Source organism: Acomys russatus, chromosome 25 (assembly GCF_903995435.1).
Source record: "Acomys russatus chromosome 25, mAcoRus1.1, whole genome shotgun sequence".
Lineage (NCBI taxonomy): Eukaryota > Metazoa > Chordata > Mammalia > Rodentia > Muridae > Acomys > Acomys russatus.
Genome location: NC_067161.1, coordinates 10,928,263 through 10,955,043, shown reverse-complemented (window position 1 = coordinate 10,955,043; position 26,781 = coordinate 10,928,263). Strand labels below are relative to the sequence as shown.

Below are 26,781 nucleotides of genomic sequence, written 5' to 3'. Positions count from 1 at the left end.
TGAGCCATCTCTCCAGCCCCTAAAGCTGGTTTCTGACGTTCACATTCTTATGACACACACACACACATACACACAGACTTTAAAAAATTGTTTTTCCGAGACAAGGTTTCACTGTGTAGCCCTAGCTGTCCTGTACTCGCTTTTTAGAGCAGGCTGGCCTCGAGCTCACAGAGATTTGCCTGCCTCTGCCTCCGGAGCGCTGGGATTACAGGCTTGCGCCACCACTGACCGGCCTCACACTAAATTTAAAAGGCGTGATCATCCAGATCTGTAATATCAGCACTTAAAAGGTGGCGAGAGGAGAGTCACGGTTCACGACCACCTGCTGGCTCAAGGCGAGCTTTAGCGACACAAAACTGCCTTTTAAAAAAAATCCATCTTCTGGAAGCGGCAGGAGGGACGAGTCCTAAAACAGCAGAGGAGGGAAGGAGCCACAGATCGCAGATCAGGTTGACAGGTCTGAGAAGGGAATCTCTGGTGAAGTGCGCTCTGGGACCCGGGACAGGGCGCGGCTTTGGGAAGGGCGCTCTGCCCGGGACGAAGCGCGCTCCCGCGGAAGGGGGAGGGGAGGAGGTCCGCCTTGGCCCAGCATCCAGTTCGGCCGACACTGTTGCGCCCCCTACTGAGCACCTGGAGGCAGCGCGCGGGAGTTCCTGCTGCTGAATGGCCGGCGCCGCCTTGTACATGGTAGGGACACCTAGCCTGAGTGCCCAGACCCGCCCGCGAACCCACCTTTGGGACCTCCGGTAGCCGGCCCTTCAGCCGTGCGCGGGGACCCGGCCAGCAGCTGACGATGGTCAACGGCATGTACCGGCTTCTTAGAAGGTGAAGACGTAACTAGGCAACTGACTAGCTGCTCTGAATCCCTTCATTGAATAAAGTTTCTGCACTTCTGCCTGCGTGGTCCTTGTCACCAAGAACCTCCTTTCAGCTGCCCTCACACTGAGCCCAGGAGGCTCACTAAGCAGGGGATTGGACAGGAAGGGCACTTTCAAGGCAGAAGGGATCCAAGGCTGAACTCAAAATATCGCTTGGCCTGCAAGGTGTGCTTAGTGTAGAAACAACCAAAGGTTGCCCTTGGTGGCAGGGACAGTTTTACAAAGATGGGCACAGCCTTTTCTGCCTCTTCTCCACCCACCTCCTGCTTTCTTCTTGGCCTAGTCTCCATCCTCCCTCGCAAAAGCCGAGGCTGTCTAGAAAGGTGGTCTATTTATTATTTTATTTTAATTGATTAATGTGTTTATTCTCTCATGCTGGACTGGAGCTTGAAGCCAGGACTTCCCGAGTGGCTAGGATTACAGGGGGCCGGGGGGGGGGGGGGGGGGGGGGGGGGGGGGGGGGGGGGGGGGGCGGGAACGGACCTGGAGAGATGACTCAGCAGTAAAGAGTACTTGAGGTCCCAAGTTCAATTCCCAGCGACTACATGGCGGCTTACGATCATCTGTAATGGGATCTGAATCCCTCTTCTGGTGTGCATGAAAGCAGAGCACTCATACATAAAGTAAATGAATAAATAGATCTTTCCCCCCCCCCAAAGACTAGGTAAACTCAATTTACAAAAGAAGGAGGAGAAAACCTTTAAGTCAGTATGCTCCCCGTTTCTGACCCAGCTGTCTCTCCAAAAGGAAAAGTGAGGCGCCTGCTTAGCACAGAAAAATGAATTTCTTTTTTAGCAAGCCAGGAGGTAAATAATGGATAGAAGTCCAGTAAGATGGACCACCAAGGTCCTAAGGGAGAGCCACTCTGCACAGCTACTGACATCTACTTTCCAAAAGGTTTAATTCTTTCTGGCCTGACTCTCACTGTGTAGATGAGGCTGGTGTCAGACTCACGGAGACCTGCCGGCCCTTTCCTGGAGTGCTGGGATTAAAGGAGTTCACATCACATGCAGCAATAAATTAATTTTTTAATATAAAAGTTGTGTTTAAAGGTGGAGATATAGTTCAGTGGCAACTGCAGCGCAATTGAAGTCCTGGGTTCAATGCCCAATACTACAAAAATAAATGAAATAACTAAATAAAAAGAGAAAAGTGCTAGTTTGCGTCTCATGCAAAGGTGAGGATTGTTTAATAACTTTTTCTTTTGTGGTTTTTGAACTGAGGCTGTCCTTATACTCAGTATGTAGCAAAGGATGGCCTTGAATTCCCTGGTCTTTCTGCCTCCACCTCTAAGAGGGATCACAGGCACAAAGCCTGGTTTTATGTGATACTAGGGATGGGACCAAGAGTTTGGGTTCAGGGCTCAGACCTCCCAGCTGGCACTCAATGCTGCTATTACTGCTATGTAACCAGGACTAATTCCTTAGCCCTTTGTGCCTCAGTTTCCTCATGGGGGAGGGGAGTATCTATCTATGTCATCCAAGTTGGTCTTGAACTCACAGAGATCTGCCTGCCTCTGCCTCCGAAGTGCTGAGATTAAAGGTGTGCACCACCACGCCCACCCAAGTCTTCACTTTGCAAGTGAGACTGTGTGAATGTGCAAGCCAGAGGCTGCGGCCAGACGCCTGCGCTTTGCTCTATTGGATCCCGGGCCTGGAGCACCCTCTGCCCTGGATCTACTTGGCTGCTTCTCTCTCCCTCTTCTCTAAAAGCCAAGTTCTGCTCCCATTGCCTCCAGGAAGAATCTCAGACGTCCTCTCCATCTGCCTCACCTCTTGGCAGGTGCCTCCTTACATCTACCTGGACACATGCGCAGTGATGTGGGGGCCGCAGCTTTGACCTCTGTGAGGAACTGGCCCCTCAGCTTGATTCCTGGCCCCTTTGTGTGTGTGTGTGTGTGTGTCTGTCTGTCTGTCTGTGTCTGTCTGCCTGTCTGTCTGCTTGTGTGGTATATATGTTTGTGTGTGTGTGTCTGTCTGTCTGTCTGTGCCTGTCTGCCTGTCTGTCTGCTTGTGTGGTATATATGTGTGTGTGTCTGTCTGTCTGTGTCTGTCTGCCTGTCTGTCTGCTTGTGTGGTATATATGTTTGTGTGTGTGTGTGTGTGTGTGTCTGTGTGGTATATATGCTTGTGTGTGCGTGTGCACAAAGGTGAGAGAATGCACATGCTTACATGTATGTATATGCATGTGGAGGCCAGGGATTTGCCTTGAATGTCTTCCTCTATTACTCAATTTGTAAGGCAATATCTCGCTCCTAAGCTAGAGCTCGCAGATTTGGCTAGACTAGCTGACCACTGAGCACTGAGAGTGGATCAGCCTGTCTCCACCCCACCCCACCCTCACCTCTCACTTCTCCCAGTGCTGTGGTTAGAGGCATGCACTTTTGTGTAGGTGCTGGGGACCCAAACTTAGCTTCTCGTTCTTGCACAGAGAGTACTTTATCCACTGAGCTATCCCTCCAAACTCCTCCAACCCCTTTTTTGATCCCTTAGAGCTGGTGAGAACAAGCTGTTGACAATTGTTTACTGGCCTCCTTGAGGCTCCTTGCACAGCCAGTGAAGCCTGACCCAGTGCTGAGCCAGCAGGTGGCAGCTGCCCAGTACAGAGGCAGCAGGTGGCAGCTGCCCAGTGCAGAGGCAGCAGGTGACAGCTGCCCAGTACAGAGGCAGCAGGTGGCAGCTGCCCAGTGCAGAGGCAGCAGGTGACAGCTGCCCAGTGCAGAGCCAGCAGGTGACAGCTGCCCAGTGCAGAGCCAGCAGGTGACAGCTGCCCAGTGCAGAGCCAGCAGGTGACAGCTGCCCAGTGCAGAGCCAGCAGGTGACAGCTGCCCAGTGCAGAGCCAGCAGGTGACAGCTGCCCAGTGCAGAGCCAGCAGGTGTCAGCTGCCCAGTGCAGAGGCAGCAGGTGACAGCTGCCCAGTGCAGAGGCAGCAGGTGGCAGCTGCCCAGTGCAGAGGCAGCAGGTGACAGCTGCCCAGTACAGAGGCAGCAGGTGACAGCTGCCCAGTGCAGAGGCAGCAGGTGACAGCTGCCCAGTGCAGAGGCAGCAGGTGACAGCTGGGTATGCACCTGGTACTGAGCACCCACTGTGCAATGGTGGTCTCTAAGCTGACACCTTGGGGTTTATAGCTTAGGGTGTTTGTAGGCAGGCCCCAAATCCTTGGCAGATCTACTTTTACCCGCCCTTCATTTCAGCTCACAGAGCCCTCTCAGACCCAAGGACAGCACTTGGACACACAATTCATGCAGATGTTGTATTTATTAATGGGTTCAGTTTAGAAGTACCCAACACAGACCGCTTAAGCTTGAACGGCCATGCGCCTTACCCTGTACATGTGCCGTTTACAGTCCCAAACACAGGAAGTATGGCCTTTAAGCCACCTGACCCAAAATAGGCACAAAAACCCTTAAGCACATGGTCTTCTTTTTCAGGGTATTCAAGGAACTCGCGCGTAGCTGCATATGACCCAAACATTATCTGGCGTTGCCGATTAGTTGTAAGGACCACTTGAAAAACATGCCCATCGTAGGTGCCGGAGACCGCAAGGATGTGTTCGTCAGTTTTCAGGGTGGTTGTCACAGGGTTCCTTCCAGGAAGGCCGTATATTTTACCCCATATGTGATCAAATTGCATCTGAATGCTAGGAAAGAGGAAAGGCGATGAATACTCCTCCAGACGCTGCCTGGTCCGCCTTCCTGAATCCTCGGTGCCCCTCCCCACTCTCCTTTGGCTTCTTGTGATGTGCTAGCCTCAGACCATGGCAAAGCCACTCTCACATACTGAGACCATACTGTCATGACTCAGCCTGTTGGAGACTCGGTAAGACATCACAAAGCAGGCCAGAACTTGGAAACATGCTCAATCAGACCTTCAAAAGGAGACGGTACTGACACAGGGAAACTGACCCTGGCCTAGCTGGGACATTAGCCTAGGTCACTTATAAGACAGCAAATAACAGAAGACCAGGCACCATCCATATCCTTAGGGGACTTCACCAGCCCCACCTACGGAGTTCATTAGCAGCAGCATCCTTGGTGGTGTTCCAGAGCTTTCTCAGGCCTATTCACACACCGTCTTCAACCTTTCTGGCTTTTCCCCTCTCCATTTCTTATATATCTGGTGTCCTCTAAGTACAACCTAGAGATTCAGTCCAGGCCTCAGGCAGGGTTGTTTTCTACTTCCAACATAGCTTACCACTACTATCTTCTTCAACCCTCGCCTCTAAGACTCTAATCTGACAGCTTAGATTTTCTATCAAGTGTGGGGACTGCGGGCCTTTTGTGATCAACTTGAGTAGGGGGAAGCATCGCCAGCGTTCTGTGGTCAACCCAAGAGGTAGCAGTAGGATTTTTACAAATGGATTCAGGAAGAATATGCCTGTGTGTACAGAAGAAGTGCTGGGGACAACAACAAGCCAAAGGTTTGGCAGGTGGCTCTGTGACTCTGAAAATCAAATGGCCTTAAGAAGCCATTGGAAGCCAGGTCCCACCAGGTTCTGTGGGGTCCTGAAAGCACAGGAAGAATTGGGGCACAGTGGTAGGCGCCAGGGCCCTGATCCTACTTACCTGCTAATCGCTCTACCCCGAAAAGTCATCTCCACTCCCGTTAAGACTTGTCCTTCAGGGATGTGAGTGCAGAAATGGCTGCCGATTTTTGTACCATGGTAATCTGTGTGGACGAAAACCCAGAAATTGCTTTCAGCCATGTGGATGGCCTGTCTTCCCACCCTTGAAGCCAGGAAGGACAGTCAGGTGGCAAAGGCTGGCAAGAGTCCCCATGTCTCCTGGGTTGAAAGAGATGAGGTGGCCACCAGGGAAAGGGGCAGACTCCAGGCTTGACTTACCTGATTCTGAAAAGGTGGGGGTCCCCAGGATGGCGAAGATCAGCAGTGACAACATAGCTTCTAGCGGAAGCATCGGAAGCTCTGAGGGAAAGAGCAAAGAGTGTCTAACTCCTAGTTCCTGGCCTAGGAGGACTTCACCGTGCCCACCCGTGGGAACCCACGCACCTTACCCGGCTGGGAGAATTCACCCTGGGTGTCGCATGCCTGGACCTCCTTCTCGTGCCTTTATATGCTCCTGGAGTCTCTTGGGCCCTTGTCCAGAAGGAAGCAGGCACGGGCCACCAGAGGGACAGGAAGGAGCTGTTGGGGGGCTCTTCCTGGGGGAGTTCTCAAAGCTGTCTGGGAGGCTCCCGGACACACTGTGTTTGCCGACTTGGCACTGCAGCCTACATCAACAGGGCTGGTGACAGTGGCAGGGCGTTTATTTCCATTGTCACCTCTGGGTTGTCTCTCATGAGCACCTGATCAGAACTTGACTTTAGAAGTGTGTGTGTGTGTGTGTGTGTGTGTGTGTGTGTGTGTGTGTGTGTGTGTGTCAGGGTTGCTGAGAGCTCTTCCCTGGCTCAGCCTGGCAGGTTTCAACCAGCTATGGGTGACAGAAGTACTGATGTCAGAAACTCTGCAGAGCAGGCCCAAGGCCTCAGTAAGCCTAGGCAGCCCCCTAGTCTGGCACACTCCCCAGAGCCCGTACAAGCTCCTTGCCAACACCAGAGCCAGAGGCAACAGTCTTTCTCCTTCTACCCTGCTTAAGGAACAAACAAGAGGCATTTAGACAACAGTTGTTTGTCATTCAGGTATCTGCAGTGGCCTCTCTCCTATGCTGGATTTAGAACAGATGGTAAAGGACTCAGAGGTCTTGGGATAGAACGACATAGCAGGTGCCATGATAAAAGGCACAGAGTAAAACCTCTCGCCTAACCCACCTGGCAGCACCCGGAATCAGGCTAAGGTAGGCACTCGCGTGTGCGCGCACACATGTGTGTGTTACTGAAAATTGAGGACCACCAATACATTCGGCAAGTGCTCTATCAAACACGCTGTAGAGCCTCTGAGGTCCATAGTTCCAGCTGCCAGAAGTTAGACAGCTCTACTGAGCTCTCTAAGGGCCTGTTCCTCTCTATTACTGTGTATGTACATGTGGAGCCGGGGGGCACATGAATGTGTGTGCACGTGTTGGTGGACATCAGGTAGCTTCTTTTTCTATCTCTCTTCCTCCCCCTTCCTTGGTAGGATCTCCCTGTATGACCCTGGCTGGCCAGGAACTCACTACATAGACTAGATTTACCTTGAATTCATAAAGATCAGACTCAGTCTCTCAAGGGCTGAGATTAAAGGCCGATTTTCCACACCTGGAATTTTCCTCTCTTTTTTTAATTTTTAAATTTTAAAAATTATGTAAATGAGTGTTTTTGCCTGTAGGTTTGGAATTGGATTTGGTTTTGGTTTTGGTTTTTCAAGACAGGGTTTTTCTGTGTGGCCTTCGCTGTCCTGTAATTGCTTTGTAGACCAGGCTGGCCTCAAACTCACAGAGATCCGCCTGCCTCTGCCTCCCCAAGTGCTGGGGTTACAGGTGTGCACCCTGTGCACCACTCCCTTGGAGGCCAGAAGAAAGCATCAGATCCCCTGGAACTGGAGTTACAGACGGTTGTGTTAGAGCTGCAAATCCAACCCAAGTCTTCTGGAAGAGCAGCCAGTGTTGGCAGCTGCTGAGCCACCTCTCCAGCCCTTTATTCCTGGAGCTCACTGACTCGATTAGACTCAGGCCCCAAGGATCCTCCTGTCTCCCCACTTTCCCTGTACTCTTATTACAGGTTTGCATTGCTGCACCCAACATTTCTAATGTGGGTGCTAGGACTCAAACTCAGACCCTTATGCTTGATGTCAAATGCTTTACCGACTGAGCCATCTCCCTGTCACCTCCTCAAGCCCCAAGAGCCCCCTTCTGTGGTGCTATTCCTCTCCAGGGCTTAGATCCTGAGTAGCTTGCTATACTTTCCTCTGCCTATCTTCCATTTGCCCCTGCTCAGCCCCCCCCTTTTTTTGAGTTTATCTTTTGGGGGGGTTCAAGACAGGGTTTTTCTGTGCAGCCCTGGCCTGGCTCTCCTGGAACTCACTCTGTAGACCAGGCTGGCCTGGAACTCACAGTGATCCACCTGCCTCCGCCTCCCAAGCGCTGGGATTAAAAGTGTGCACCACCACTGTCCAGCAGTTAGCCCCTTCTGAAAGGAAGACCCATGAAAGGAACACACAGACCCCTGTTTGTTTTCTACTGTCGTTCCCAGACTTTGCCTCTGAGACTGAAGAGCATCCCGTTGGAATGGTCTGAGGAAGATGCAAGGGAGTAGGGTAATGATGGAAGAGATGCAGGACCTGGGGCAGAGAGCAACTTTAGTAAGGGATGCCCTTAACGTCTCCAGAAATAGTATAAGATCGTGATTGTTGATAGGGTGTGAAAGCCAGATTTGATATGAAGCCCAGCTTCCTACTCATTGGGAAGGGTGGGCTTTGCTTTCTGCTGTGCTTCAAGCCTTTCATCTGCTATATGTGGAAAATCACAGAATCTACCCCTCAGTGTCGCTGTGAGGAGCCACGGAGATTGTCTACCTAAGTCCCAGATGCTTATGCTGTGCAAGTCAGGATCATTCTCTGGAAGGGAAGGATAAAGGCCTAGAAATAGCAGATCCATGTCTCCGGGGTGACCGAGGGCCAATACTATGGGCAGCTCTGGAGCACTGAAAACCCTGAGGAGCACGAATCCTCCCTGGGCTGCCTGCCTCGCCTTGGTGAATGGATTGAGAACAAATCAATGCATCATGATGCCCTCCTGTGCTTACAAACGATTGCAGAGAACAGCCTTGTTTGTACATGGACTGGCTCTTGCCTGGAACTAGAACACTGGCCTCATGGAGATGGCGTTGAGGGATGGTTTGTAGACCCTGGAAGGACCTTTTTTATCTGAGCCAGGAGCCAGATACCTACACAGGGGTTGGGAACACTGCAAACCCAAAGGCCAAACTAGCCTGTCATGTGTTTCTGAGATAAGGATGCTTCTCATGTGTTATAATCATCAGAAAAGTTAAAAAGCAGAAAAATGTTTTGCGACTCATGAAAATTTTAAGGGTTAGACTGATGTTTCAATGGTTAAGACTGTGGATTTAGGCCGGGCAGTGGTGGCACTCACCTTTAATCCCAGCACTAGGGAGGCAGGGGCAGGCAGATCCCTGTAAGTTCGAGGCCAGCCTGGTCTACAAAATGAGTCAAGGACAGCCAAGGCTACACAGAGAAAGTCTATCTCAAAAAGCCAAAAAAGAAAAAGAAAAAGAGTGTGGACTTTCAGAGGACTCTAATTTAGATCCCAGCACCCACATCAGGTGGCTCACGCCACTTATAATTCTAGCTCCAGCAGATGAAATGCCTTCCTCTGGCCTCTAAGGGCACTTCTACTCACATGAACATAGCTCCTGCATGGACACACACACAAACACATAATTAAAAATAAATCTTTTCTTTTCTGAAGACATTCTCTTACTATGAAGCCATGGCTAGTCTAGGACTCACTAAGTAGACCAGGCTGGCCCCCTATTCATAGAGACCTGGCTGCCTCTGAGTCCCCTGGGCTGGGATTTTTTTTTTTAAAGCTGACTAGCATACCTACCAAAAGAAAAAAAAATAAAAAGATAAAGAAAAGGGATTTCTGTAATCTTTATGTCTTCCTTGTCCCCAAGGTTGAAAGTCAGTGTACTTATCTGCTGTCTGCAGCTGCTTAGAGCTCACCAAGCACACAGCCGTGTTGTCTGGTCCTTCACACAGTCAGTCTGCTGACTCTGCACATACCCACTCTTTGCCCTAGAGCAATTACAGCCTTGTCCCTGGTTGTCTGGACAAAGTAGAGCATAAGGGGCTCTCTTCAATAGCAACCTTTAACAGGGGGGCTAGGAAGAGCCTCTCTTACCCCATACCTGCTGTTGGTTCTGAGTACTGCACAGCCTCGCTAGGAAGGCTCATAGAGAGGTTCAAGCTCTGTCACTGATGGATGCTACCGAGCTGAGCACCTACCATCCTAACCCTCCCAGCCCTCCTTACCCTCCGCTCTACAGACACAGTGGAGGCTTGGTTGGGGATAGAGCAGCAGATTCCCTCCTGAGGCCCTAGAAGGATGCTTGGTAGGTGGAGGCGGAAGGACCTAAGCTCTTGGCAGACACACTCTTGGAGCCAAAGGCCTGGAAGGGAACACAAAGGGGGCTTGTGTTCTGTCCAAACCCAGCCCAAGGGCACTTGTGCGGATTTGCTGTCGCTTCAAGTGCCAAAAGGAGGGTCTGGCTGGCCAAGAGTCAGGGACGTACCCCTTGAGTGGACTGTCGGGTGGAAGGAACAGACAGTGGCTAGCCTGACCAGAGGGAATTGTGGGATTTGCCCAGTTGCGTAAGTAAGGAACATTTCCATAGCGTTGGTATGTAGCAATGGCTGCCACACAGTCATACACCTACACATGAAAATACACCCTCACCGTCTACACCCACAGTCCTCACATACACAGGTCAGGGGTCCAGTCTCCAAAGGGTCTTTCTATGTAACCCCTCAGAGCTGGCCCTGAGCCTACAGTAAAAAGTGCTTGACACAGGCCTTTTGTCCCTCAGGATCAGGACTTCCCCCAAAGAGAGATTTACTGGGCATTTATCAACCGCCCTGGGCACAACCTGGGCTGCACCGTGCCAGACTGGAACAATGAGGCCTTCTCCTTCCACAGAGGCAGGCCTTGGGCTGCTGACATGTGGCTCTGCTGTCCCCCGTCTCCTGATGTAGAGCTAGCAAAGACCCCTCTGAACACTCGGAGTGACTGGGTCTCCATCTGCAGCCCACTCAGGGCCACAGCCACAGCTCCATGCCAGTCAACTACAGGAAGCTTCTGTCCTCACTTGGAGGCTAGATCCTGGGTCCCTGGCTCTGGTCTTGGGACATTCTGGCCAGGGTGTGATTTCTGGGGCCAAGGAGGAAGTTGGCTCCTCCACATATCCCCAGCTGATCCCTGGGACCACAGGAACCAGAGGAGACTGATGGGAGGGGAAGACAAAGGATCAGAAGCCAAATGGCCTATCTGTACAAGAACGGGACAGAGGCTGTCCTTGTACGTAGACTTGGGTGGGTGCTGCCAGGAAAAAGACATTAAGAAGCAGCCAGCACTGGGAAGACAAGTTATTTCTATATAACTGAAACACCCAGCACCCTTTGCCAAAATCCTCCAGAGTGCTTCTCTCTGTGCCAGGCCTTCTTGCTACACTCTGACCCAGAAAACTCAACACCAACAGAAAGGCAACAAGGTACCAGTCACATGCGTTGCCTCATCCTTAGCATAATTGCAATTCCATCTGCAGGTCAGTGAGATGGCTCAGTGGGTATCAGCGCTTGCCACCAAGCCTGCCAACCTGAGTTTTATCCCTGGGACCCATAGGATGAAAGGAAATCATTGATTCCTGCAGGTTTTCCTCTGGCCACTTCAAGATACGCAATGGAGGATTCTGTTTGAACCGGAGCTGGGTTATAAGAGGTGGGATGAGCCTGCCTCCACCCTTGAGTGTGGGAGAATGTGCTCCTTTCTCTGGGTACTTGGTGTTGGACACTCAGTTGAAGACAAGACAGGAGGAGTTAGGAGGATGCTGTCTCAGCAGCTTGGCAGGAGGTGATGGTCAGCTGTGAACGTGATTTTGCATTCCAACATTTTTCTTCTAATCAGTTTTCACCCCAACCCAGTCATACAACCCACTGGGTCTCCAATCCTCAGGACAAGTTCCTAGTCTCACCTTCTTTCTCCTGGCACCTGGAGGGGCCCAGGACCACGCACAGGCAACTGAGAGACAAAGGGACACATTCAAACGTCTAGCTCAAAGCTCATTAAACTGTGGGGTTGCATAACGGAATGCAAGTGTGCAGGGTGGCAACAGTAAAAGATTTCTGAAAGTGTTATGACTAAAAAAAAAAAAAAAACTAATAAAGTTCATAACGAATCTGAGGTGTTTCTCGTGGGACTTGGCCATGTCGCATCCTGAGACTTTGCTGCATGCTCGGATCTAACCACACAATGTGCAGTGTGCCCTGCCTATGCCACCGTACCACAGAAGAGGCCAGCAAAAGCTGCCTGGAGTGCTTGGGCTCAGATTCAAGACTCTCGTATGCCATTAACTGCAATGGATTTTACCATGCTTTCCAAGCCTTCTGCTCTGATAGAAACATAATAGCTTAATTACAAGAAACAAAGGCTTAATTTTTTTTTCCATGTCACTCTTCAGTGTATTAAGTATCCAGTTGTTGCACCTTTGGGCTATAGACAAGTGAGCATCTCACGAGCACACAGATTTGCATTCCTTAAAAAATGGTGAAAGGGCCAGGTGGTGGTGGCACACTCCTTTAATCCCAGCACTTGGGAAGCAGAGGCAGGTGGATCTCTGTGAGTTCAAGGCCAGCCTAGTGTACAAAGAGAGTCCAGGACAGCCAGGGCCACAGGAAAAAAAAAAACCGGTGAAAGGGCTGGGGCAGATGGCACAGTGGTTAAGAGTACTGACTGCTCTTCCAGAGGTCCTGAGTTCAATTCTCAGCCAACCACATGGTGGCTCACAGCCATCTGTAATGTAATCTGATACCTTCTTCTGGCCTGCATGCATACATGCAAACAGAGCCCTCGTATACAATAAAATACATAATACATAAATAAATTTTAAATGGTGAGAGGGGTTTAGAGAAACAGCTCCGTGGTTAAGAGTTCTTGCTGCCCTTCCAGAGGATCAGAGTTCTGTCTCCCCCACCTGCATCAGTGGCTCACAACCGCCTATGACTCCAGCTGCAGAGGATTTGATACCCCCTTCCTGAGTCTCCCCAGGAACCCTCACAGACACACGCATATATATACTCATGACTAAATATTTTTTAATTATTCTATTTTATTCATATTACATCTCAATTGTTATCCCATCCCTTGTATCCTCCTATTCCTCCCTCCCTCCCATTTTCCCCTTATTCCCCTCCTCTATGATTGTGACTGAGGGGGACTTCCTCCCCCTGTATATGCTCATAGGGTATCAAGTCTCTTATTGGTAGCCTGCTATCCTTCCTCTGAGTGCCACCAGACCTCCCCATCCAGGGGGCATGGTCAAATATGGGACACCAGAGTTCGTGTGAAAGTCAGACCCCACTCTCCACTCAACTGTGGAGAATGTCCTGTCCATTGACTAGATCTGTGTAGGGGTTCGAAGTTTACTGCACGTATTATCCTTGGCTGGTGTCATAGTTGAGCAGGACCCCTGGGCCCAGATCTGCCCCAGCCTAAGTGTCCCTCAGTAGAAGACTGGATAAAGAAACTGTAGTACATTTACACTATGGAATACTACTCAGCCATTAAAAACAAGGAATTCCAAAACTTTTGTAGAAAAATGGATTGAACTAGAAATGATCATAATGAGTGAGTTAACCCAGAAGGAGAGAGACTCAAATGGTGTATACTCATTATAACTAGACACTAGCCCAAGGAGCATGTCCCATGAAAGTCTTCACTTACCAGGAAAGTGGGACAGAGGGGAGGATATCCTATTGGGACTCTAGGTGAGAGGAGCATGGGAGAATGGGGAAATAGAAGGATCCAGAGGGTCCTAGAAACTACAAGACTAAATATTTTTAAATGGTAAAACTTGTATATACTAAAGATTTGTTCTAAAATAAGGTTCTTTGATATCTATTATCAATAAGTTTGTATACCTATTTTATGAACTTATATGCTAGGGTCCCATAAAAACTTCTCCAGTGGGGGACTCGAGAGAAAGCCCAGTAATTAAGAGCACTGTTACTCTGACAAAGTTCAGTTCCCAGCACCCACATCAGAGGGTAGTACCTTAAAATTGTCTGTGACTTCAGACCCTCCTCTGGCCTGTGCATGCAGTTGTCCTCCTATGTACCCAGCCCCACACAGAGACATATGCATAATTAAAAATTAAAGAATAAGCTGGGCGTGGTGGTGCATGCTTTTAATCCCAGTACTCTGAAGGCTGAGGCAGGTAGATCACTGTGAGTTCGAGGCCAGCCTGGTCTACAAAGTAAGTCCAGGACAGCCAAGGCTATGCAGAGAAATCCCCTCTTAGAAAAAACAACAACAACAAGCAAACAAAAACAAAAAAAAAGAAAAATTAAAGAATAAATAGATCTCTTCTAAAACTAAAACAAAACCCTCCAGTGAAAAAGAGTCAAAAGTGCAGAAAGTTATGAAGTCCTGCTCTAGTTTGTGTATGTAATTAGCCCCCTCCCAGCTCCTCCCCGACGCTCACATCCGCTGAGGTTCCCTGAGACACCTGCCCGCGTCCAGACCACCGTTCTCTCCGTCATGGGGCCCACACTCTCAATCCCAACCCTAGCCTCCAGCTTTCTCCTTCCCATTGACTTCTCTAGTTAGGAAAACCGCGCCTGGTGCCGGGCAGTGGTGGCACACGCCTTTAATCCCAGCACTTAGGAGGCAGAAGCAGGCCGATCACTGTGAGTTCGAGGTCAGCCTGGTCTACAAAAACGAGTCCAGGATAGTCAAGGCTACACAGAGAAAGCCTGTCTCGAAAAACCAAAAAAAAGGAAAAAGAAGAAGAAGAAAAAAAAGAAAGAAAAAGAAAAACTCCTTTCCAGTATTCCAGCAGCATGCATCCTCGGCCCCTGCCCATACACATAGGGGTCACTTGGTAGCTGTGAACTGCCTTTTGTCTTTGCTACGTTCCCCTGAGCTACCATCAGCCTCTTTTCCACTTAAACAGCCCCTGTGCCCACAGTCATCGCCGGATAAGATTTCAGGTTCAGTGGTGCCTTTGGGATTCTGGAGAGCTGGCAAGCCCCTCAGAGATAATGCTCCCTTGAAAGCTCTTAGCTCAGAGACTAAGTGGAAGATAGCCAACAGAACAAAGATGCATGAGGAACTAGAAATACCACAGAAGCCAGGCTGTCCTGCACCAGGTCAATGCTGGCAAGGCCTCCCTCTGACTGCCTCTGAGCCAAAGAACAAGGCCCATGGCCGCCCCTGGTGGGCAGTGATGGACATGCAGACGCCTACTCCGGTTTGCACAGCAGGGACTTTGACTTTTCCTGGGGGGGGGGGGGCTGTAAATGGTTGATGGAGCAGAGTGAGGTCTGCCTAGCCAGGGCACCTCCTAGAATGTCCTGCAGACTTCAATTCGTGTCCACCTTGCTCCCTTCCTTTCATCTTCTGGGGTCCTACGACACTGCAATACAGGAAAGGTAGAATTCTTCAGCTTTACCCCTATGAGGCTTGACCACATCCTTTACCCCAGGGTCTCAGTCCCAGTGCTGGGAGGTAAGGAGCCTGAGGGTGCATCCTGTAGTTGGCACAGTGCCAGGCATGCCATGCACAGGTCCCACACCAATGAATGATGAGGTTTGTGGGTGCTGTGATTCTTGGACCAGGAGGGGGAGGGAGCCTGAGAACCTCAGAACATGTCTCAAAATGAAAACAAAGACTCCTTGGGAGGCAGAAGTAAGTGGATTGCTGTGAGTTCGAGGCCAGCCTGGTCTACAAAGTGAGTCCAGAACAGCCAAGGCTACACAGAGAAACCCTGTCTCAAAAACAAAACAAAACAAAACAAACAAACAAGAAAACAAAGACTCAGGCTGGGCAATGGTGGTGCACATCTTTTAATCCCAGCACTCCGGAGGCAGAGGCAGGCGGATCGCTGCAAGTTCGGGGGCAGCCTGGTCTACAAAATGAGTCTAGGACAGCCAAGGCTACACAGAGAAACCCTGTGCCAGGGGTGGGGGGAAGAAGAAAGAAAACAGACTCAGGAAGAAGGAGAGCTCCCACTGGGTGGGTGTACTGAGGGAACACATCCTGCGCTGTTGGGAGAATGGACCACAGCCATGCTGGACTCACTGTCCTGGGTGCTAATCTTTGCAGACCGTGATCCTCCAGCCTCAGTCTCACCACCACACTCCACACTCAGGCGCAACTCGTAGTTTCTGTAATTGCACACTAAAAGGAGAGGACCCTACTGTTTACAACCAAAACCTGGGTGATGCCAAGTGGGCCGAGCAAGATTGCAGTCGGGATTAGACACAGATCTTGGGCTGAGAGAAAAAGTGGTGCCTGAACAGGAAGCCATCCAAGTTCAAGGAAAAATATGAAAACATCCTGTTTTATTAGCAAACGAGATACAAAAGAAGTGCACCCTGACCCCACAGGTGACCTTCTTGTTCCCAGGCGGCCTCAGGCAGGCCTCAGCAGAGAGAGAGCCCACGGCAGAATAAGAACCAGCGGCAGTGGGGCTGGGCCAGGCCTCAGCATCCCATTGTGGATCATGGTCGACCGGATCCAGTTGTAGTGGTGACTAATGTTGGTATAGACTCCAGGCCGATTGGGCCGACCACAGCCTATGCCCCAGCTCACAACTCCAACCTGGTACCACACCGAATCCTTGTCGCAGACCAGGGGTCCTCCTGAGTCACCCTGAGGAACAGCACAGGTAAGCCTGGCCTGGAGGGTGGCAAGTGGGACTAAGAGAGAGGGGCCAGGGGATAAAGGGGGTTGCAGTGGATCTGGAACACTGGGTGAGCATCCTCCTCCTTGCCCTGACAGCAGTAGGGCCTCAGCTTCTTCATCCAGCACAGTGGGGCCACAGTCTATTTCCTGGGCTTGGCCTGAGAGGGACCGAGGTACCATGTGAAACCTCAGTTGGGTGGAAGTTGGAGCTAGGAATGGTGAAGTACTGGGCCCAGAGGACCATGGCGAGGTGAGGCGACACTTACAAAGCAGGCGTCCTTGCCACCTGCAGGATTCCCAGCGCAAACCATGTCTCCCCAGATGTTCACGCGGAAGTCTGACTGTTGGTACATGTGGTTGCACATGCTGTTGTTGATGATAGCTACTTGTACTTCCTGAAGATTGTAGGGAGCTGGCAGACCTGTGCAGGGGGGATGGAAGACAGAGAGACAGGCCCCTGGGTCCTCTACTTCCAGAAGGAATGGCATAGAATGGAGGGACAGGGTGTCCTGGGCACCTACTGTGCTTGGGACATCACTGTCAATGGCTCCCAGCTGCAGCCCCACACTAATGTCATGGGTGATCAACCGAGGAAGGAGATGGAGCAGATGCAGCAGGCCAAGTCCTGCAGAGGCATCCAGGGACCAGGGCTAGCAGCGCTATGATGCTCTTTCATCCTTGGCTTTTCTTAGGCCCTGAAACCGCTCTAGACTACAACAGTATCAGGATACGTCAATTTAAAAAACAGTTCTGGAGAAGAGCCCATTACTAAAATGCACTAGGGAACTGTCAGGTGAGAACTCACATCTGTGATCCCTGAGTTCCAGGCACTGTCAAGTCTGCAGGCAGTGACAAGAGCTACAGAGGCTGTTTCCTGTTTGCTCTAGGATGCCAGGGCTACCGTTATTCTGTTTGTCAGAAGGGGAGACTGAGGCATGGTTCAGTCAGGTGTCTTGTGCCCCCAGCCAGCACACAGCAAAGAAAAAGTTCCTCCCATTCCAGAGTGAACAGAGGTATATTCACACCTGAGGTGCACGCAACTTGCCTTGTGTGCACTTGAGTGAAGGCCAGGGCTCAAGGAAACAAGCCAGCGCCACCAAGCCCATCTGTTCTGCATAGGGAAAGAGGCCTGCAAAGTGGGCCTGGCCTGGGTCCCTGGGCTCACAGGCACCCCTGTAGGAGAAGGAAATGGTCTCCTACCTAACAGGCAGAGTGAACACTGAATTCTCTATCCTTGCAGCCGATTCCAGCTGTATTGGCCTTGGGGAAATCCCTTTTGCTGGCTGAGCCATGGAGCCTGGCCTTACCTCCTTTCACTAGTTCTGAGATCTTGGACATTTTCCACAACGCTCTCAATTTCCTCGACTATAAAGTGGGTGTGGAAAATACACAGTGGCACAGGCAAAATGGCTCAGTGGGTAACGGTCCTTGCCATCAAGTCTGGTTTTGATCCCCAAAACCCGCATGGTAAAAGGAGAGGACAGTTCTCACATATGGGCCATTGCATGAACTTGCACCCCCATCACATACAAAACAACTAGGACTGGAAGGAAGGCTCAGCAGTAAAGAGCACTTACAGCTCTTTCAGGGAACCTGGGTTCAGTTCCCAGCACCCACAGGCAGCTCCAGTTCCAGGGGAGCCAATGGCTTCTTCTGGGCTCAGCAGGTATTTCATGCATGTGGAATACATACATACATACATACATACATACATACATACATACATACACTCAAACACACAAATTCACATAATATATATATATGTGTGTGTGTGTGTGTGTGTGTGTGTGTGTGTATGTGTGTGTGTATTAGGTTTTTCAAGAGAGGATTTCTCTGCTTCTCCCTGGCTGTCCTGGAACTCACTCTGTTTACCTGGCTGGCCTCAAACTCACAGAGCTCCACCTGCCTCTGCCTCCTGAGTGCTGAGATTGAAGGGGTATACTACCATGCCTGCTCCTCCTTTTTCAAATAAATGTTTTTAAAACCAAAATTAATATAGATAACTCCTCTAAATGGGACAGGAGAGATGGCTCGGTAGTTTAGAGCAGTTTCTCAATCGAGAGGACAGAAGTTGGGGTCTCAGCATTGCTGAGAGGCTCACAAACACCTACAGCTCCTGCTCCTAGAGATCCCAAACCCTCTTCCATCCTCTGTGAGCACCTGCACATATAGGCACACACACAGACACACTCGCACACATACAAATTAAATAAAAGGGTTTAAATCCTCCTTTTAAAATTATATCCTTGGGCTTGGGAACTGGTTCCAAAGGACCCAGGTCCAATTTTTAGCACCCACGTCATGGCAGCTCACATCAGTCTATAAGCCCACATGGCAGCTCACATCTGTCTATAAGCCCACATGGCAGCTCACATCTGTCTATAAGCCCAGCTCCAGGCCACACACATCCAGAGATATACACATGCAGGCTGATCAGCCATATACATAAAAAAAAAAAAACAATAAAAATCATTTTTTTTTTCCTAGACAGGATTTCTCTGTGTAGCCTTGGCTGTCCTGGACTCGCTTTGTAGACCAGGCTGGCCTCGAACTCACAGCAATCCACCTGCCTCTACCTCCCTGGTGCTGGGATTAAAGAACTTTTTTTTAATTACACTGTTGCTTTGATTCACCAGGGTCTCCAAGCCTGCAACAGCGCCAAGCACATGACATGCAGGGAAGGAGACGAATCTGTTTGTAGGGGGCACTGCAGAGGTGGACCAGTTCAGGGAGCCTTGAGCTGGGTCACTCCGGGCTTAGGGGCTGTAAGCCCCAGGGCAAGTAGGGGGAACCGGTTACCAGTGCTTCTGTGGAGCTGTAGCCAGGCGCTAAGATCACGGACCCCCAAGGAAATCTTAGTGGTGCGTGGAGGAAACGGCTTGGGACTTGTGAGAGTGCCCAGTCAGGATTGGGATGGATGGAGCAGATATGGAGGAGCACACTTACTGACACTCCCTGGTGGCTGGTGGCTGCAGAAGTGGGAAGGTTATAAATGCAATGTTGTAGAAACTCTCCTATAGGCCCCATAAGATTCCTCACCTCTACAGGCCGCCTTTGGCACCTCTGACTTCCAACCTGCACCCTGTCTGGAAGAAAAAGACTGTCTCCTGTCCTCCTTTTGAGCAGAAGTAAGAAAAATAGACGAAGCCGGGTATGGTGGCACACACCTTTAAGCCCAGCCCTCGGGAGGCAGAGACACGCCTGCCTCTGTGAGTTCGAGGCCAGCCTGGTCTACCAAGTAAGTCCAGGCCAGCCAAGGCTCTGATACACAGAGAAGCCCTGTCTCAAAAAAAAAAAAAAACAAAAAACAAAAAACAAAAAAAAACACATCAAATTAGAAAGAAAGAAAGGAGCCAGGCGGTGGTGGTGGTGGTGCTCACCTTTAATCCCAGCACTTGGGAGGCAGAGGCAGTTGGATCTATGTGAGTTCCAGGCTAGCCTAGTCTACAGAGCAAGTTCCAGGACAGTTAGAGCTATTACACAGAGAAACTCTGTCTCAAACCCCGCCCCAGAGAGAGAGAGAAAGGGGGGTGGGAGGGAGAAAGAGGAGAAATTGTTGAGTAAGTGAGAGGAGGGGCTTCAGAGTTCAGGGAGGGAGTGCTAGTGCTGGTGTGCCCCTCTCCCCAGCCCAGCAGTACCCAGGCTCACTCTCATCCTCTCCAATGTCCCCCCAGCCGGTCACCCAGCAGTCAGATCGGTTCTCAAACTTGAATGTGGAGTTGAGGAGGCAGACTGGTTGGATGTAGTTGTTGTAGCTGACAGGAGTCGACAGCTTCAGCAAGGCTATGTCGTGGGGATAGGACTCAGTGTACTTGGGGCTCAGAAAGATGTCTTCTATTTGGTAACGGTTGGAGTAGGCCTGCAGGTTCCACAGAGACGGCCTGGAAGTCAGTTCACCAAACTGGACGGTCCAATCAAAGGGATCGTTGTTCCTGCCAGAGAAGGAGAGGTCGCCAGAGCTCAGCTAGGCCTCTCTCTGAGAGGCCACGGTAGCAGTTACCCAGTCCTTCCTTCTTACAGGAAAAAAAAAAAAAAAAAAAACAGAACTCAGACAGGCTGGAAGCCATCTTTGGTCCTGGGCACTGTTGAACGGAAGAGCAAAAAAGTGGTCATCCCAGCAGCTTTGTCCTAAAGACAGAAGGTGAGCCTTGGGAAACCCCCCAAAGAGGCTCGAGCAAATGTGGAAACCAGTGTGGGACTATTTGGGAAGGGAAGGAGAAAGAGCAGTCAATACTCTCAAAGGGAAAGAGAATGTCCTGAAAGTACATTCTAGAAGAACTGGAAGAGAGCTCCCTCCAGCGACATTAATGTAAAATCCCGCCACAGCTTCTCCTGAGGCTACACTAAAATGCTTACACAGGTGCTAAATTCAGGACCAAAGTTACTGACCTTCCCACCCCATCCCACCCCCCTTGCAACTGCCCCGGCCTGACTTCAGACTCACTTTTGGAAGCAGTGGGCAGCTGTGAGCACCCAGCGGCGGTTGAGCAAGGTCGCACCACATAAGTGGATACCCCATACTCGCAGGCTCCCTTGCCACGGCCAGCGGCCAAGCTCGGCATCATCACCACCCACTACACGTGAAGGGATGGTCCTGTGACCACAGGGCCCTGTGAGGAGGGTCAGTCTGAGCAGAGATTTCCCATCCCCATGCCCATCCCTTTCCCCACACTGACACTTCGTTGTAGCCTTAGGGCACGGAGAGGGACAGACTTCCTGAGGATCTGCTGGGGACACTTCCCACGTGAACTGTGTGCACCTCCCCCGCCCCTAAACCACCCACCCACCCTTAGGGTTGGGGGGCAAGTGGCTTTACTATCAAACACAGTTGAGTTCTTGATCCTGGGGCAAAGGAGAGGAGCAGTTGAAGTGCACCCCGAAGCAGGGCCACCACGCAGGAAGGACGTTCTGAGCGCCTTACCTGACAATAGGTCCACTTCCTGCAATTCTGCGTGAAAGAGAGAGACTTGAGTAACACACCCCTTTGAGTTCCCCATCTACGTGCTGCCGCCCCCAGTCCCACAACAGTACCCCCAGAGCAGCTCACCGGGTCTCTCGGGTTCCACCTCCAAATGGGTTGACAGTGAGGCTGCCACCACCACCGCCACCACACCCAGCAGTGGCACCAACGTCTTGCCCCGCGCGCCCATGGCCACCTCCCTAGCCTCCTGGCACCCCCTCTTACTTCCTGCCGCACCAGGCCCGCGCCCACTAGAGAAAAGGCAGATCCCTAGGCCCAAGGGATGTTTGGGGGCCATGGTGCCCTAACACTGTCTTCCAGGACATCCATTAAAGCTGTTGACATGGCGCAGCTCTCAGTGAACCAGAGCAGTCCTTGTGTCTGTCATCTGAGCTCAGGGGTGCCGGTTACCTACCCTGTTGCCCTCTGTCCTCCGCTCACGACTTCTTCCAGGACCAAACTTAGCCAATGTCCCCCAGGAAGGTCCATGAGCACTCCTGAGGCCTACCCCTGTTGGGATCAAGCAAGAACGTGTTCCTTCCCAGGACTTTCTTGGCGAAAGCCAAGCGCCCGGCTTTCTCCCTTTGCGGGCAATCGGCTGAGCCCCGCCGGCTTAGGCTGCCCCCTGGCGGCAAGCTCATCTTTAATAGCCTTCCTCCTTGCTGAATCTTTTTAAAAATGTATTTACGTGGTTTTTGTTTCTTGGTTTTTTGTGTTGGTTTCTTCTTCTTCTTCTTCTTCTTCTTCTTCTTCTTCTTCTTCTTCTTCTTCTTCTTCTCTATTTTCTTTGTTTTTGTCGTTGTTTTTTGTTTGTTTGTTTTTGTTTTTGATACAGTGATTCATTCTGTATCCACTCTGGACTCAAGTTTATGATCCTCAGGCCATAGCTTCCCCAACACTGGGTTTACGGACATGTGCCTCTTAGACTTCTGTACACACACACACACACACACACACACACACACACACTCACACACACACACACACAAAGATAAAGACTACCAAAAGATTTTAAAACACAGAGAGAGATATTATTTCGTCTTGTTTTTCAAGACAGGGTTTCTCTGTGTAGCCCTGGCTGTCCAGAAACTCACTCTGTAGACCAGGCTGGCCTCCAACTCTTCCTGCCTCTGCGTCTTGAGTGCTGAGACTAAAGGTATGTGCCACCACATCCAGTTTATTTTCTCCCTTTTTAAAAAATGTTTGTAAGTAAGTGAGTGTGTGTGTGTGTGCACGGGCGAGCATGCGTGCGCGTGCCATTCACGTGTCAGTATTAGGGGGGCAAGAACAGGGATTAAAAGCATGGTATCTCAGTACATATATGCAACTTGCAACAATCAGATTAGGATAAATGGCAAATCCATACCACTAAACATTCACCGGTTCTTTGAGGATATTAAGAATGTTCTCTACTATTCCGAAATAATAAATCATTTTTGCTCATACTTCCCTCACCAAGCTTTGGTGTTTTAGAAATTATTCTTTCTACCCCGGGCCACTATTGTCCCCCACTCTCTCCACTGCCCTCCTCCCCTACACCTCCCAGCCTCTGGCCTCCACTATTGCGTTCTGCACTTTGAGATGAACTTTTAAGGTGTTAGATGTTGTTTGGGGTTTGGGAGGTGGCTTGTGCGTTATGATGGGATGGACCTCAGGCCCTCGCACACGCTAGGCAAGCCTTTACCAGCGAGCCGCATGCCCAGCTCCTGGCCTTCATCCTGTGTCTCATTTACTTCACGTATACAATGTCCCGAGCCTTGTCCATGTCGCTGCAAAGGACAGGGTGAGTTATGCGTCTGCATCACACTCTTTACCCTTCGCTCGTGGACACACGATGCCTCTGCTGACCCAGTGTCTCGCTCCTGGGGACACTGCTTCAGTGGACAGGCCGAGGCTGAAGTTCCGGGTTAAGTCTTTTTCTTCTTCACCTTTCAAATACCTGTCTTCACTGACACACAAGCCAATGGGTTGTGTACACATCTTCATCCCGTGAGTGTCATTGGGTTTTGCTCATACTCACTCTCATTCTTCTCTCTTGGCCCCTTGCCAAACTGGTCACCTTTCAAACAACACTCCTCAAAATGAGGCTAGAGGAAGGAAGGCTCAGCAGTGAAGAGCACTTGTTGCTCTTGCTATGGATCCCAGTTTGACTCCCAGAACTCACATGGCAGCTCACAAACATAGGTAAGTCCAGTTCTAGGAGATTTGACTTCTGATACGTGTGGTGCACATACATACATATGTACATGCATACACACACAGATATAACACACACATGCATATATACACACACATATACACTTACATACGTAACACACACACACATATACCTTTATATACATAACATACAGACAGACAGGCAAAAGGGTCTTACACATTTATTTTTTATTTAAAAAGTAGGGAGTAGCCAGGTGGTGGTGGCGCACACCTTAAATCCCAGCACTCAGGAGGCAGAGGCAGGTGGGTCTCTATGACTCCGAAGCCAGCCTGGTCTACAGAGTGAGTTCCAGGACAGCCAGAGCTACACAGAGAAACCCTGTCTAAAAAGAAAGAGTATTTAAATGTAGATTCCAAACAAGTGAAAATGTGTGATGTTCATCTTCTTGTTACCTTTTCTCTCTCTCTTTTTTTTTTTTTAAACCTTTTTTTAACTTTTTGTTGATTCTTTATGAATTTCACTTCATGCACCCCAGTCCCATTCATCTATCTCCCCTTCTGACCTCGGCCATGATGAGTCTAAAGAAAGAAGACTCAAATTAATAATAATAATAATAATAAAGAAAGAAAGAAAGAAAGAAAGAAAGAAGACTCTTTATTGATACTATGCAGCATACTGTTTGTTTGTTTGTTTGTTTGTTCGTTTGTTTATCAAGATAGAGTTTCTCTTGTAGTCCTGTCTGTACTGGACACTTTGTAGACCTGGCTGGCCTCAAACTGACAGTGATCTTGCCTGCTTCCTTTGCCTCCCAAATGCTGGGATTAAAGGCTTGTGCCGCCACCACCTAGCAATGCAACATACTCTTAAGAAAAAGAGAATTAGATTCCTTCTTGGCTAACAGGCTTCTAACAATTTGTACAACGATGTGGACCTTAGCTCCTGAAACAAGGAACCTTGGATTGGAAACATAGGGTAAAGTGGGTAGAGACGTTCAATTCTGTTACACTGCTAAAGGGCCAGAGGACAAGCCAGTAGAAACTCTTCCTCTCTGGAACATGTCAAAACAGCAATCCCCAGCCTCTACTTTCAGCTCCCCCCACCTCTACCTTCAGCGCCCTCCACCTCTACCTTCAGCTCCCCCAACCTCTACCTCCAGCTCCCCCCATCTCTACCTCCAGTTCCCCTTACCTCTATGTCCAGCTCCCCCCACCCTCTACCTCCAGCTCCTCACTTCTACCTCCAGCTCCCCCCACCTCTACCTTCAGCTCCTCCCACCTCTACCTGCAGCTCCTCATCTCTACCTCCAGCTCCCCTGACCTCTACCTCCAGCTCCCCCACCTCTACCTTCAGCTCCCCCACCTCTGACCCCCATCCTGAGCTATGGCACATGTATATCCTCAACACACCATGATGACAAATAAGCAATAATAACTAAATCAATTAATAACTTTGTTGCCTGGGGGTCAATATAAGTGTATAAAAGGGACATAGACACCACTAAGCGGTCCATCCTCTGGTCCCAGTGACCCGTGACCACTGGAGGAGGTCCATATTGGTTAGTTTCTTGTTACAATCAAAATACCCAACATAACTTGAGAGAGGAAGGCTTTGTGTCGACTCAGAGTTCGAGAGGTGTCAGGACATCATGACAGGCAAAGCACAACACTTCACATAATGGAGGGCAGGAAGCAGGAAAAAAGGCAGGGGACAATGGCGAGGCTAGATACTGCCCACAAGGGACAATGACCCAGTAGCCTCCTGCTGGACCTTACCTATTGTCTCAGTGACTTCTCTGTTACTGTCATTAGACACGCTGGCCCAGGCAACTTACAGGAGAAGGAGCTTATTTGGGGCTTTCGGTTTCCGAGGATTAGAGTCCATTGCCATTGTGGCAGGAGGATGGCAGCAGGCAGACAGGCATAGTGCCTCAGTAGCAGCTAAGAAATCACATCAGAGAGCCGGGCATGGTGGCGCATGCCTTTAATCCCGGCACTCGGGAGGCAGAAGCAGACGGATCGCTGTGAGTTCGAGGCCAGCCTGGTCTACAAAGTGAGTCCAGGACAGCCAAGGCTACACAGAGAAACCCTGTCTCGAAAAACCAAAAAAAAAAAAAAAAAAAAAAAAAAGAAATCACATCAGAGCACAAAGGCAGAGAGAGCTAACTGGGAATTGTGGAGTCCTTTTGAAACCTCAAAGCCCACCACCAGGGACACACCTCTCCAAGAAAGCCACACCTCCTAATCCTTCCCAGACTTTTCTACCAAGTGGGGACCAAGCATTCCAATACATGAGCCTATGGGGGGCACTGTTCAGATGGCCACGCCTCTTCTTACCTTCTCCTAATAATGCCGTCCTGTTACAGATCCAGCAGGGATTGTTTCCTTCCTTAGACCAGAACCCAGAAAAGATTTGCTGTCTATAATCTAGATGCTTCTCAAGGCTGTCCAGATAAATGTTAACATTAACCGTCGCTGCGAGGATGTGGTGGCACACCCTTTTAATTACCAGAGGCGGAACTTTGTGAGTTCAACACCACCCTGGTCTATATAGGGAGTTCCAGGACATCTAGTGCTACATAATAGAGAAAACTTGTCTCAAAAGATAAAAGGACTAATGATCATGGGGTGTGCCTGCTTGACGTCCCTCTGGTGTGTCTTGGAGCCCCACTTCCTTCAGGACATTGTGGAGTTGGGCAAGTGGTGCAATTCCCCAGCACTACCTCCTCCCAGGCAAGCCACTTCTGCTGTCATGGGTGTCCACTTCTTGGGAGTTCCGAACCTCAAGCCTGGTAGCAAGGTAGGAGCAATCAGGCAGGGGCCCCACAAAGAGGTGCTTTAGGGAGCATTCCCAAATGGTGCCCTCGAGAGGTGTTGGTGTCACAACAACAGCCAAGGATCTCTCTAACTTTACATGCTATGGTTAGCCCCTCCTGCCAAAAAAGGCCCAGTGGAATGGGAGCTGGCCAAGACACTCGAGGGCAGAATGGGTCCCAAGGCAGCTGGTTAAGGGACAAGGTCCATGGGATGGTAAAAGACCAAGATTTTCCCAAGAGTCCTTTTGTTCTTGGGAACCCTAGCATTCGCATCCCAGCCCATCTCTGTGTACTCCCTGCTGCCATCACCAAGCCCAGCTCACCACAGAGGCACAGTGGCCAGCTACCCACTTGGGACACTGGGACACAATCCTGGGTGCAGCCCAAGGGGTTGCTCAGGCCACAGGTCCCTACTTGACCTCTCACCTGCCTCAGCTCAGGCAGGCACAGACCCAACCTACCACCAGCCCTGCCCAGAGCCCAGGGACTGGGCCTCACACCTGCCAGTAATGCTGAGACTCACTTCAGTCATGCCAATGATTTACCATGAGCCTGGAAGTGACCCCACGCCTTACTTGTGATGTTACCCCAGTCCTACCAATGGCCCCAGAATGTTCAGG

The 26,781-nt window shown here is 50.3% G+C and overlaps 1 protein-coding gene across 2 annotated transcripts; it reads right to left on the bottom strand.

Annotated features, from left to right (window-relative positions):
- Window positions 1-15,887: 15,887 nt before the first annotated feature.
- Window positions 15,888-21,652, bottom strand: LOC127208322 (testisin). Of its 2 annotated transcripts, none has more exons than XM_051167726.1 (6): window positions 21,279-21,652; window positions 21,153-21,179; window positions 20,676-20,841; window positions 19,880-20,163; window positions 16,498-16,652; window positions 15,888-16,198 (listed from the first exon to the last, which is right to left on the bottom strand). In XM_051167726.1, exons 1-6 carry the CDS (start codon window positions 21,487-21,489, stop codon window positions 15,959-15,961), a joined length of 1,083 nt encoding a protein of 360 aa, XP_051023683.1. In that variant the 5' UTR covers window positions 21,490-21,652; the 3' UTR covers window positions 15,888-15,958. The 2 variants fall into 2 exon arrangements, with proteins under 2 accessions (XP_051023683.1, XP_051023684.1); XM_051167727.1 differs by having other exon boundaries at window positions 21,417-21,652.
- Window positions 21,653-26,781: the final 5,129 nt, after the last annotated feature.

Excerpts from the sequence above, each read along its gene's own strand:
- LOC127208322 (XM_051167726.1), bottom strand. The coding sequence starts at position 21,489 with ATGGCCCCCAAACATCCCTTGGGCCTAGGGATCTGCCTTTTCTCTAGT. Across the intron at positions 21,180-21,278 it reads GGTGGAACCCGAGAGACCCG|AATTGCAGGAAGTGGACCTA; the intron begins GTGAGCTGCTCT and ends TCTTTCACGCAG. Across the intron at positions 20,842-21,152 it reads GGAAGTGGACCTATTGTCAG|GGCCCTGTGGTCACAGGACC; the intron begins GTAAGGCGCTCA and ends CCCTCCTCACAG.